General features: G+C 39.8%; 1 protein-coding gene across 1 annotated transcript in view; it reads right to left on the minus strand.

The window, feature by feature from the left end:
• The window catches only part of LOC126355984 (phosphoacetylglucosamine mutase), a 110,903-nt gene that overhangs the window by 33,669 nt on the left and 64,153 nt on the right, over positions 1-13,081 (minus strand). Inside the window, exon 6 of the mRNA XM_050006601.1 lies at positions 12,214-12,363. Within this exon, the coding sequence (XP_049862558.1) occupies positions 12,214-12,363 (150 nt within the window). The remainder of the gene's footprint in view (positions 1-12,213; positions 12,364-13,081) is intronic.

Genomic DNA, 13,081 nt, shown 5'->3' on the forward strand with positions numbered 1-13,081 from the left:
CGCCAGACAGCCACAGCAGGGAGTGTTGGAGCACACAAAAGAAAACAAACCTGATGAGCTACAGCCTGCACTAGCAAAGATAAGATACAGGTATTATACACGGGTGAAAGGATGCTAAACTACAAAATATTTACTTAAGCTATGCTACTATACAGGCTGTTACAAAAAGGTACGGCCAAACTTTCAGGAAACATTCCTCACACACAAATAAAGAAAAGATGTTATGTGGACATGTGTCTGGAAATGCTTAATTTCCATGTTAGAGCTCATTTTAGTTTTGTCAGTATGTACTGTACTTCCTCGATTCACCGCCAGTTGGCTCAATTGAAGGAAGGTAATGTTGACTTCGGTGCTTGTGTTGACATGCGACTCATTGCTCTACAGCACTAGCATCAAGCACATCAGAACGTAGCATCAACAGGTTAGTTTTCATCACGAACATGGTTTTGCAGTCAGTGCAATGTTTACAAATGCGGAGTTGTCAGATGCCCATTTGATGTATGGATTAGCAGGGGGAAATAGCCGTGGCACGGTATGTTTGTATCGAGACAGATTTCCAGAACGAAGGTGTCCCGACAGGAAGACTTTCGAAGCAATTGATCAGCGTCTTAGGGAGCACGGAACATTCCAGCCTATGACTCGCGACTAGGGAAGACCTAGAACGACGAGGACACCTGCAATGGACGACGCAATTCTTCGTGCAGTTGACGATAACCCTAATGTCAGCGTCAGAGAAGTAGCTGCTGTACAAGGTAACATTGACTACGTCACTGTATGGGGAGTGCTATGGGAGAACCAGTTGTTTCTGTACCATGTACAGCGTGTGCAGGCACTATCAGCAACTGATTGGCCGCCACAGGTACACTTCTGTGAGTGGTTCATCCAACAATGTGTCAATCCTCATTTCATTGCAAATGTTCTCTTTACGGATGAGGCTTCATTTCAACGTGATCAAATTATAAATTTTCAACATGTGTGGGCTGATGAGAAGCCGCATGCAATTGTGCAATCACGTCATCAACACAGATTTTCTGTGAACGTTTGGGCAGGCATTGTTGGTGATGTCTTGATTGGGCCCCATGTTCTTCCACCTACGCTCAATGGAGCACGTTATCATGATTTCATACGGGATACTCTACCTGTGCTGCTAGAACATGTGCCTTTACAAGTACGACACAACATGTGGTTCATGCACGATGGAGCTCCTGCACATTTCAGTCAAAGTGTTCGTACGCTTCTCAACAACAGATTCGGTGACCAATGGATTGGTAAAGGCAGACCAATTCCATGGCCTCCATGCTCTCCTGACCTCAATCTTCTTGTTTTTCATTTATGGGGGCATTTGAAAGCTCTTGTCTATGCAAACCCAGTACCAAATGTAGAGACTCTTCGTGCTCGTATTGCGGACGGCTGTGATACAATACGCCATTCTCCAGGGCTGCGTCAGCGCATCATGGATTCCATGCGATGGAGGGTGGATGCACGTATCCTCACAAATGGAGGACATTTTGAACATTTCCTGTAACAAAGTGTATGAAGTCATGCTGGTACATTCTGTTGCTGTGTGTTTCCATTCCATGATTAATGTGATTTGAAGAGAAGTAATAAAATGAGCTCTAACATGGAAACTAAGTGTTTCCGAACACATGTCCACATAACATATTTTCTTTCTTTGCGTGTGAGGAATGTTTCCTGAAAGTTTGGCCGTACCTTTTTGTAACACCCTGTATACATTACATCTATAGATGTGCAATATTTACAAATTTAATAATTGGAAGTGCAAGCACTAATTATACTTGATGGGCCAGAAAAGTCTTGCTGCAGGTAAACAAGCAAGTACAGTGTAAGCAGTAAGCTGAATAAACAGGCTGCACCACACCTATAATACACTTTTTCTTTCAGATTTATAAGGTAAGTACAGACGCACACATGATATTAAATAAGTTTTGTGATAGCACGGTTGCATACTGAAGCGAAGGGGTGTGAATACATGGTTGAATATATGAAAAAGACATTAGTAGCCATTAAGCCACTATTCACTTATCCAAGAAGATTTAGTTTTAAGTTAGTATTAAGTTTTTTTCTGCCAGGGAACGATGCATCCACACATCCTGAAGTGAAGAAAGATAAATGCTTGTAGAGTATTAGGTACCATATAAACATAATAAAGGACCACGCCACAAAATAAATATAGTTTTAAGTTTATGTTATGTATGAATGCAATAGTGTGAAAGTATATGAAGAAGAAAACAGTTGCAGAATGCCACATATCACAATGCTATCCATGAAAGTGTTAAACACCTGAAATATATTGAAATTTTTATGCATGTTTGTTACATACGTAAACAATGTTGTACACTCATTGTATGTAATATATCGTATTGATGATACAACTCTGGTTACCTCAGCACATGGAATGGTTATCCTTTACACAATGAACAGAACAAGTAAATACTGAGTTGCACTTTTAAACACTGAATCAGTATATGCTTTAATTGGTATCGTCAGATTTGACTTGTGTGTAGGAACAAAAACTATTTTGAAATGATAATTAAATGGACACCCTAGCTGTAAACATGCGTTGATGTACTTCATTGGGGACATGTTGAAACTGTGTGCCCTGACCGGGACTCGAACCCGGGATCTCCTGCTTACATGGCAGATGCTCTATCCATCTGAGCCACTGAAGGTACAGAGGATAGTGTGCCTGCAGGGACTTATCCCTTGCACGCTCCCTGTGAGACCCACATTCCCAACATGTCCACACCACTACATTTGTAGTGCGCCTAATACATGTTTGCCCATCATACTCATTACACATGGCAGATTAATCTACCAAGTCCCGTACGAGTTCGGGCATAGCATGTGCATTCGCACAAGAAGGTCAATGGCCAGGAAGTCATATTTTTGGGCATAGCATGTGCATTCGCACAATAAGGTCAATGGCCAGGAAGTCATAATTTTTAACTATATACGGCGGTAGTATCTGTTCTCGAAAGAACAGTTACCGTTGAGGACCATGCAGCTTTGCTAGAAATGAAATGATAATTAAGTGGATAATTAAATGTCCCCAATGAAGTACATCAACAGCTGTTTGCAGCTAGGGTGTCCATTTAATTAATATTTCATTTCTAGCAAAGCTGCATGGTCCTCAACGGTAACTGTTCTCTCGGGAACAGATACTACCGTCATATATAGTTCTTGGAACCACAGTTAAGTCTATTAATGAGACGTAACTCAGCACATACATGCCTTTCCTTAGAATTTCCTCAACCCTGTGGTGTGTAAATCCTTCCTGGAGAATGCAAGAGAGATGAGGCCATGTGTAGTTATCTGAGCAGCAAGTAGTATCTATTGTAGCACCTATTGTTTATTTCTTTAATTCTTTGGAATTGATAAATATGCTCCAACAAGAAGTCATTGTATATTGAAATGAAATGTATATCAATTTATGCCATAAACAAAAACAGAATCTATTATTGTATGAATGTTGTATAAAGAATGTATAACCAAACGAGAGTAAAATGTGTACTCATATAATTGGAATCGAATAATGTAACGAAAATGAAAGCAAAATGACAAGCAGTGATACTATGTATAAAAAGGGGAGAGAATATGTTACAGACTATAATGTATATAAGCGAGGATAATGACATGTCAGCAAATGAATAGGCTAACTTTATTTTGTAATTGTATTTGTATTTTAATATGTTATGTGTATAGTATGTGGAAATGAAACTACAGAAACTTTATGTAATGCAACTGTATGAAAGACGCTTGAAAACAAAGCGCAAAAACATACAAAACCTGGTTGCAAGAGTTAAGTGTGTGTGTGATATACGTGTGTGTGCATGTGATAAACTAAAGATGGCAATACTTGGTGTAACATGAATTTTCTGTGCTCAACAATGTTGTAAAAGAGGCAAGGAACTTACCTTGTTGACGGATGTCAGATGTAAAGCTGGTGTCCTCACTGAATAAGTAAGAGCAATGAGGTGAAATAAATTCCTTGGGAGCTGATATGAAAACCAGTTGTCACTGCATCGAAGGTTTCACAGGGGATCATGCTGCTGAACATGAGCTTCACAAATCTGCGCAGTGAAAGCTACTGTAATTGCACGACACGAACACACTGGCCTCATTTTGGACATGTGAGTGCAAACTAGAATGATAACGGACATTGGGCTGCGCACACATGCTTCACAATCTGTTCATCATTTTGCCTGCCACTGATATCCTGCGACAGGAAGTTCGGAGCAAACTAGAGGAATTAGAGCGAGCAACAGAGGAGCGATCCTGTATCAGCAGTGTTATAATCAGGACTACCCACAATAGAATTAATGCGAAGTACTACATAACTCAAATTATGAATACTGATCATAAATGTATTGATATTGAAAGTCTGTTGATATTGTTACCAGTTGAATTTCAGCCAGGATATGCGTACAGATTTATAAATGACCTACGAATTTCTTTCAACTATTCTTTGCAATCAATTTTTTTTCAGTTATCCAAGCAGCAATTATTAATCAGTTTCAGTTATTTGCCCGCCCACATATGCCACTACTCACTGTGTAGGAAGTGTCAAAAAATCCCAGTCTTTTTTTCTAGCATATTGTAAATAAATCAAAATTGTCAGAACTTAGTTCACTAACAAAGAGAGTGGCTTCACAGGACAATACACCCTGCAACAGAGATGAGACACATTGTTTTAGAACCTGATGTGTGTTGCTGATAAGGATGCTGTTGTGGAGTTTTTGAAACCCAAGATGACCATTTTAATTTGATAAAAAGAAGTGTTGAACTTAATGACTAACTAACAGTGATTAAAAAAAGATTATTAACACATTCAATGTACTCCTACAAAATTACTGTAACTAACTACGAACAAGACATTAAAATTATTATGATTTACAGCTTGTTTCTTGCAGATAAGGTAACAGCAACGAGCCACTTTTTTTAATGCTATTTATTCACATAAATAGTGTCGTCACCAGATCAAACCGACTGGTTCATCAATAGATGGCTTGTTCAAATTGAGACACATTTTTGTTGTAGTTTACATTAGTTTTCACTTTTTATTTCCCCATATGGTGAAAATTCGTTTGGGGTGATGGTGCTGTTAAAATTCTGCACCATTATGTTGCAGTGCTGACTGCGGAATTCCAATTGATCATCTCTTGGTTTTGACAGGGTGTTGTTGGTTTCCACAAATTCTCCTTGAAGCCTCAACATCTCACCATGCACCAGTTCCACCGAAGAAGTATCTGGATCTGGTTTGAAAGTGTATATGAAGTTGAGTAATATCATGTGAAGGGTCTTGGTCCTCTCAGCATCATGGCACATTAGTGCTGCCTTAAGTGAGCAGTGCCTTCTCTTCATCATCCCATTGCTGGCCAGGTGGTAGTTTGTCATTTAGTGGCAAGTTGCACTGCAAAACTTCCTGAGTTGGCCAAACAGACTTGATTCAAAATGTTGTCCTCTGTCTGTCGTGGCACCCAAAATGCGACACTCAATATGACACAAAAGCAAAAGCCACAGTTTCTACTGTAATGTTTTAGATCAGTGCAGCTTCCAGCCAGCTAGTGTAACAATCTATCATCAGAAGTATGCAACATAAGCCTTCAGAGAATGGCAATGGACCAATGACGTTGATATGGACATGACTAAAATGGGCTGCCGTAATTGGAACGTTCCCTATTGGTGCTTGCATGTTGCAATGTATCTTGCTTTGTTGGCATTTAAAACAACTCATCCACTCCTGGCAGTCCTCCTACATTCCCAGCCATACATAATGATTTGTCACCAGGTGAATCATTGATCAAATATCAGGATGACACAGGCTGTGTAGCATACTGAAGACGTCCCTTCTGTAGACAATAGGTAGGAATGGTCACAGACTTGACACGGTCATGTCACAATAGAGCCTGACATCACTCACTAGAATTTGGATAAGTTGCAGATCCAACGCTGATGTTCCTGTTGATAAAAGTCCTTGTAGTTCTTCGTTTGACTGTTGAGAGGTGGCGAGTTCAATGTAATTGATCATGCTAGTAATGCTTTCAGCCTGAGACAAACAATCGGCCACCACATTGTCAGTACTAGAGATGTGCTTGACTTCCATGCTAATTGCTAATAAATATAAGCTGACTGTCTTGCCTACGTAAAAAATTCACATTGTTCTAGTGAAAGGCTTAAGTTAGTGGTTTGTGGCTGGTGTAAATAATAAACTCTCTAGCTTCTAGGTGAGGCCTAAATTATATGACAATCTCGTAAAAGACCAGAATTTCTTTGTTGTATGTGCTCCAAGCTTTTGTGAAGGTGATAGTTTGTGCAAGAAAAACAAGAATGCCTGTTGTATGTTACTAGATTGTTGTTGCAAAGCTGCGCCGATTGTGACCTGGCTAGCATCCACTTCTAGTGCCAAAGGTGCATTAGGCTCAGGGTGCGCCAGTAAAGCGGCATCTGTGATGCTCTTTGTGGCTGCTTCAAACATCACGTATATGCCATCAGTCCATGCTATAGGTGAGTTACCCTTATTCTTTGGGTTGGTGAGTACTGCAATTAACAGCTCCTGTAATGCAGCAGTGTGTGGCAAGTGATGGCAATAAAAATTTAACGTGTCAAGAAGTCAATGCAATTCCTTGGCTATATTTCAGTGCGAAATCTGTAAGATGGCATCCAAGCGTTCTGGTAGAGGTAGCAAACCTTCTGCTGTTGTCATACATCCTAGTAAATCCACTTTGTGCCAAAGGTGCGGTAGGCTCAGGGTGCGCCAGTAAAGCGGCATCTGTGATGCTCTTTGTGGCTGCTTCAAACATCACGTATATGCTATCAGTCCATGCTATAGGTGAGTTACCCTTATTATTTGGGTTGGTGAGTACTGCAATTAACAGCTCCTCTAATGCAGCAGAGTGTGGCAAGTGATGGCAATAAAAATTTAACGTGTCAAGAAATCAATGCAATTCCTTGGCTATATTTCAGTGCAAAATCTGTAAGATGGCATCCAAGCTTTCTGGTAGAAGTAGCAAACCTTCTGCTGTTGTCGTACATCCTAGTAAATCCACTTTGTACTGGCGAAAGACATATCTACGAGGGTGGTTTGAAAAGATCTCAGAACGGAATAAAAAAGGAGTACTTACATCACTGAAACACTGTTTATTTTTTAATGTGATCTCCTTGTAGATTAATGCACTTGGTCCAGCGAGGTTCTAGTGCCTTGATCCCATCTCAAAAATGAGTTTTCTCAAGGCCTGAAAAATAGTTGTCATCTCTGGCTATCAATTCTTCATTTGAAATGAATATTCATCTTCATTCAAGAGATGGAAGTCTAACGGAGCCATATCAGGTAATAATCGGGGTGTGGCAACAATTCATATCTTAGTTCCTGTAACTATGCCATGGCAATGGCACATGTGTGCGGGCACACATTGCCTTGATGGAAGATGATTTTCGGCCTTGCTTAACCTGGACTTTTCTCACATATCTTGTGTTGTAATTTGTCCAGGTGGTTAGCACAGTACTCTCTAGTAATTGTTTGCCCAGTGGGAAAATAGTCTACAAACAAAATCCCCTTCATATCCCAAAACACTGATGCCGTGACCTTTCCCGCTGAAGGAATAGTCTTTGCTTTCTTTAGTGGCGAAGAATCAGCATGTTTGCACTGCTTTGGCTGTTGTTTTGTCTCTGGGGTATAGTAGTTCACCCAAGTTTCATCTGTGGTCACAAACAGGTGCAAAAAACCTAGTTCATTTCTTCTAAAGTGGACCAAACATTGTTCCAATATGTCCACTCTCATGCGTTTTTGATCCAGCGTCAACAGTCGCGGCACCCATCTTGCACGTTAATTTTTTCATATCTAATTCTTCAGATAATGTGTGATATACCCTTTTAGATGACATTTGGCAAGTGTGAGCAATTTCTTGCTCTTTCAACTGGAAATCCTCCATGACCATTTTGTGTACTTTTGGAATGGTTTCTGGAGTAGTGACACATCTTGGCTGACCACTGTGCGAATCATCATCTAAGATCTCTCGACCAAATTTAATTTCATTTGTCCACTTGGCTACAGTTGAATATGAAAGAACAGAATCTCTCAGTGTATTCTGGAAATCAGTGTGAATTTCCTTTGCTTTCATACCTTTCTTTACAAAGTACTTAATCACTGCTCGAATCTCGTTTTTTTCCATCTTCGCAAATCACTACACAGGAACAACAACAGAGCATGACACCACCACAGCTCTCTTCAAAGAGCAATGACATGGCATGTGTTTACAGGCAACAGTCCAATGAATATCACTAGAATATTGCATTGTGCTACTGCTGACCTCTCATGGTGATTCCACGAACTTTTCATACCACCCTCATAGTAGTGTTTAGGATGACGCTGCGGTGTTTCCAAGGCTTGCCTGCTGATGTTCCTCTGTCTATGCAAAGAAACTAAAATATTGTTCAGGTAAGCAAAAGAAAAGGTTAGGCCCTGGAGCATTGAGTGAGTGAAGCATTACCAACTTTGAGCAGCGTTCCAGAGTCCAAGTCATAAATTTGCTCTCAAACAGGCTGAAAAGCGTGATGACTGCTGTCTTGGAGAATGACTCTTTCAGCTACAATGATCTGTGTATACAATTTTATGCAGTTTAGGGCACTAAAAGTAACTGCACCACTCAACAAATCCGTATAATAATGGCACTGGATATCTGTCCAGTATTGTTTTAGCATTCATGTTTCTGCTACCCAAATTACTTTGGCAGTATGAAGAGCTGCATGCCGCCAAAATCTGGACACTGTTAAGCCTGTGGTGTTATCAACTAGGCATTAGTTCTTCATGTCCAGTAGTAGATTTAATGGGCAAGTTAGTTCAGTCCAATGATAGGTTCAGTAGTGGTGAAATCCCAAACGAAGACTCATCATAAACCCAGGTCTAGTTACAAGCACAGAGTACTGCACATTGTTATGACCGAGTTGTTTGCAGCAGTCAGACAGAATAATATGGGTGGTTGCTTCCTGTGCAACTCAGTCCATGGATAAATGGACAAATTTCCAGTCAGACCACCAATCACAAACAAATAGGCCCAGAGATACTGGTCAGCAATTGCAGGAGGTGCCTACTTCCGAAAGCCGCAGCCATTTGGGTTAGTGCAGTGGATTATGCATCTGCGTGCTTGCTGTCTGAACTTAGAGTGATACTAGGAGATACCTTACTGATCCAGCTCAGTTGCAGAAGAGATCATCTATGATCTGTCTCCATCTCTGGTATCAATTAAGGCCTCTGTCATCATTTGGACCGTGTCAAGATAACAGTTCGCCAATCTGCTGCATCAATAGATCTACCTTGGCTGCCAAGACATCATAATTGGAGCAGAAACAGTTGGCTTCAAGCTAGCACACTGCACGATGATTGCGTTGACATGAGCCGGTATCATCATGTCCTGGATTTTATCTGCCAACTCTGTTACTACATTCAAGGGTATGTCAGCCTGTGATGCTATGATTGCTTTGAAGAAGTGGTAAACGACTCCTTTATATTGTGAGCAGTTAGCTGTCCAGAATGGTTCCCATGGCTACTTTTCTTCTTAGGTGCTGCAAGTACTGCAATGGTTTCTGCCTCCGATATCTTCCTGTGTGAGAACCTGACAGATTCGCTCTTCTTGTGATGCTGACACTCACCAGATCAGTTCGGCTTGAAGCTGGTCATAGGAGTTAGCCTCTGGTGGTGATATAATTATATCTTGCACTTCTGTGGCATACTGGTGATTTAATACACTTACTACCAGCACAAACTACACAGCATCCACTGAAAATCCAGAACAGGAAAAACTGGCCTCCACCTGCACAAACCACAAAGCTGGATTGTGTGGCCAGAAAGTAGTAGTCTTACAGCCAGGCACGACATGACAGGATTAGTATCAGTCATTCTGCAAATCTCTTTCATAAGAGCTCATTAATCCAATGATACTAAATGTTTGTTTACATTGGGGTCACCACTTTGTCAGTACAACCTGTGCAGACTGTCTTTCGACTATTGGAACCTGCGTCTACTTGATACAACGGAACTAAACACAAAAACTCCCTGGAACATGCAGGAACAAAAACATCGAAGTTATGTCATAATTATGCACAACCTACTTACATGCATGGAAGATGCAAAATATAAAAAGCATAACTAAAGAATAACAAAACCACACACGCACGCACGCACGCACACACACACACACGCACACACACACGCACACACACAAGCACACACTCGTAACAGCACGATGTCAGGGGGGGAAAAAAAGAACTGGTTTTGTAGACATGGTTCCATAAAAGGATGTATGCCTCTGTCTTCCTTCTGACTTTGAACTTCTGAACTGGCTTAATCAATCAGTTAAAAGGGACCATCAGTTTAGCATAGACTTCAAACCATGTTGCAAATGTTTTGAGATATACAAGGAGGGGCAAATAAAGGTGACCTGGAGGAGTGGATACGATTGGACGTGAGTTCGTTGAAGTGTTAATGGAGGAGGAAAAGACCTACCATTACTTCCAACAGGACGGAGCAACTGCCCATACAACCTTTGAGCACATTTACAAAATCTTCACCCCTGACAAGAGTTGTTCACACAGGTCAGTCTTGTCATGGCCCTAGCTGGCCACCCAGGGCACCTGATTTGTCAGCCTGCATTACTTTGTGTGGGGAGCCCACAAGTCTAAAGTGGATCACAACAACTCTCATAAACTTCAAGATCTGCAGCAGAACATTTTGGATGAGACTGCAACAATTCCAGCAGTCCAGCTTTGATCTGCCTTCATCAGCTTGCTGACCAGAGCCCAGAAGTTCCAAGAGATGAATGGTGATCACTTTCAACAACTGCTATAGTCAGGTTAGTACTGTATTTCCTTTCCTGTGCCATGTGTCCTTGTACACTGGAAATCTGTTCTCCGAGCCAATTGTATTTGCCCCACACTGTGTAACTCACTGCCAGAGAAAAAAGAAGCAACAAGTATCAAACAATATTGCAGGGTCCATGGGAGACTGAATCTCAGATCTTTGCTTTTGTAATCTAACACCTACACTAAGAGAATATATCCCCTATTTACTTTAACTTAACTAAGTCACAAAGGCACTACAAATGTCTGAAAAATCCAAAAACTTGTAATACTGGACCTATCTCCCATCCTTCCTCCCACCCAACCCCTCTGCCACTTCACCTTTTTCTTATTATGGATTCATCTTATGACTTTTTTACTGTTTTCAGAACAGTATAAATATAAAAATCATATTTCTTTATTGATCTTTTACCAATAAATGTTTATAGAAAACTTATTCCTTGTTCACATGATTTCAATTATACATAAAATAAAAAAAATTAAGTGACGAAGAAGAATAGTATAAAACAATAACAGAGAAGTGAAGTTAGTATGGCTGACAGACTTACTTAGAAGATCATGTTATCATCAGCAGATCATTATCTTCAACAACATAAAAATATTCTCACTGAGAATGATTGAAGTGCTGATTCTCTGTGCCTTTATAAATTCATTCTGTCTTAATGTAACAAATGAGGCTGGCTACTTTCACAATGAAAGATTCTTATATGCCTCAAACACTAAGTCTAAACTGAAACAGAACAATTTTTGTATGGAACTGACCATAACTAAAGGCAAAGTACAACACAACACGAAAATATGAGTGCTCTACTGGACTTGCATACAGGTGTCTCTGCAATGTATGATGTACAAAGGTAAGTAAGTCTATGAGAAGAAAGATAAACTGTGCTTATGACACAACATTTACGCATTCAGAAATACATCTAATTCAGTGACTAAGACAACAATACTTATCACTCCATCTGGCTTACAGAGGATACATGGTAAATTAATAGTACTATAGATGGCTTTGATAAGTTTCATTGGAGGCAGATTAGCAAACGCACAGGAACTGCATCTTTGTAGTACAGATACTAAACAAAGAGAAAGCCATATTTTGTGATATTTGTTTCAAATATTTTTTTAGTCACTTTTATCATGCAAATAATACCTTTAATCTAAAATGGACTGTGACCATGGTAAAGTCAATATCTGTTGATTGCAATGGGAGTTTAAGGCTGTTGTGTGTCTTCTGCACAAAATGACTTCTCTGCTCCACCTGTTATATTCTGTGGACATTCTTATACTTTCTGGTAAGACTGAAGCCAGCTACAATTTCTGAGTTAAGAAATACATACTCACATGATAATTCAGCTTGCCTTCGCCATTATTGTATGGTTTGACTGTTAGGAGTCCATCTAGGAGTGGGATAAGCTCCTTCATAACCAATGCCCCAACGCCATTGGCACCATCAAACAAAATTTCAGGTACATAGTTGCCACTGGAAGAATTCTGTAAAACAGGTAACAATTAAAAAAAGGAGATCAATGATTCTAAATTATGAGTATGCATCAGCAAGCCTCCTTACAACAAAAAATAACTTATAATATTTGGGTGGTATTCTCCCCTCAAAATAAATAAATAAATAAAAATAAAAAAGAGCACCATGTTACTTCATTGTTGCACAATTCAACTCTCAATACCCTTGACATTATGAAAAAGCAGAATGGAATCCACCTTTCAGGATTATCAGGAACATATCACAGACAAATATCATGGTAATCTGTTTCGCACAGAGTTTCTGTTATGGCAGTAATATGTTAATGCAAAACATATGTAATCATCCTTTCAAAACATTTTGTCTATGAAATGTTGTGATGCTATATCTGAAGTACCTGTGTGCTTTTCACTCAATAACTCTTCATTTAAAACTATTTTCCATTAAAATTCTCTCTCTATTTCAGATTCAATTATTTGCCTCAAATAGTTCTTAACTTTCTTTTCTCTTTTGCCTGATAGGTGTTGTAGATTTGTTTGTAATTATGCTTAACTTTCCCACCATTGTCATTTGACGTATAGTCTTGTGATAGTATCTTACTAGAGAATGTTATTTCACTCTCTTCACATTCAAAATACAGTGAGAAAGCTATCTTGTCTTAAATTATTCTGCTCTGACTTGTACATGTCTACTAACCACCCAGTACTAATGCTGTAATCATAAGCTCATGAC

Source organism: Schistocerca gregaria, chromosome 3 (genome assembly GCF_023897955.1).
Source record: "Schistocerca gregaria isolate iqSchGreg1 chromosome 3, iqSchGreg1.2, whole genome shotgun sequence".
NCBI lineage: Eukaryota > Metazoa > Arthropoda > Insecta > Orthoptera > Acrididae > Schistocerca > Schistocerca gregaria.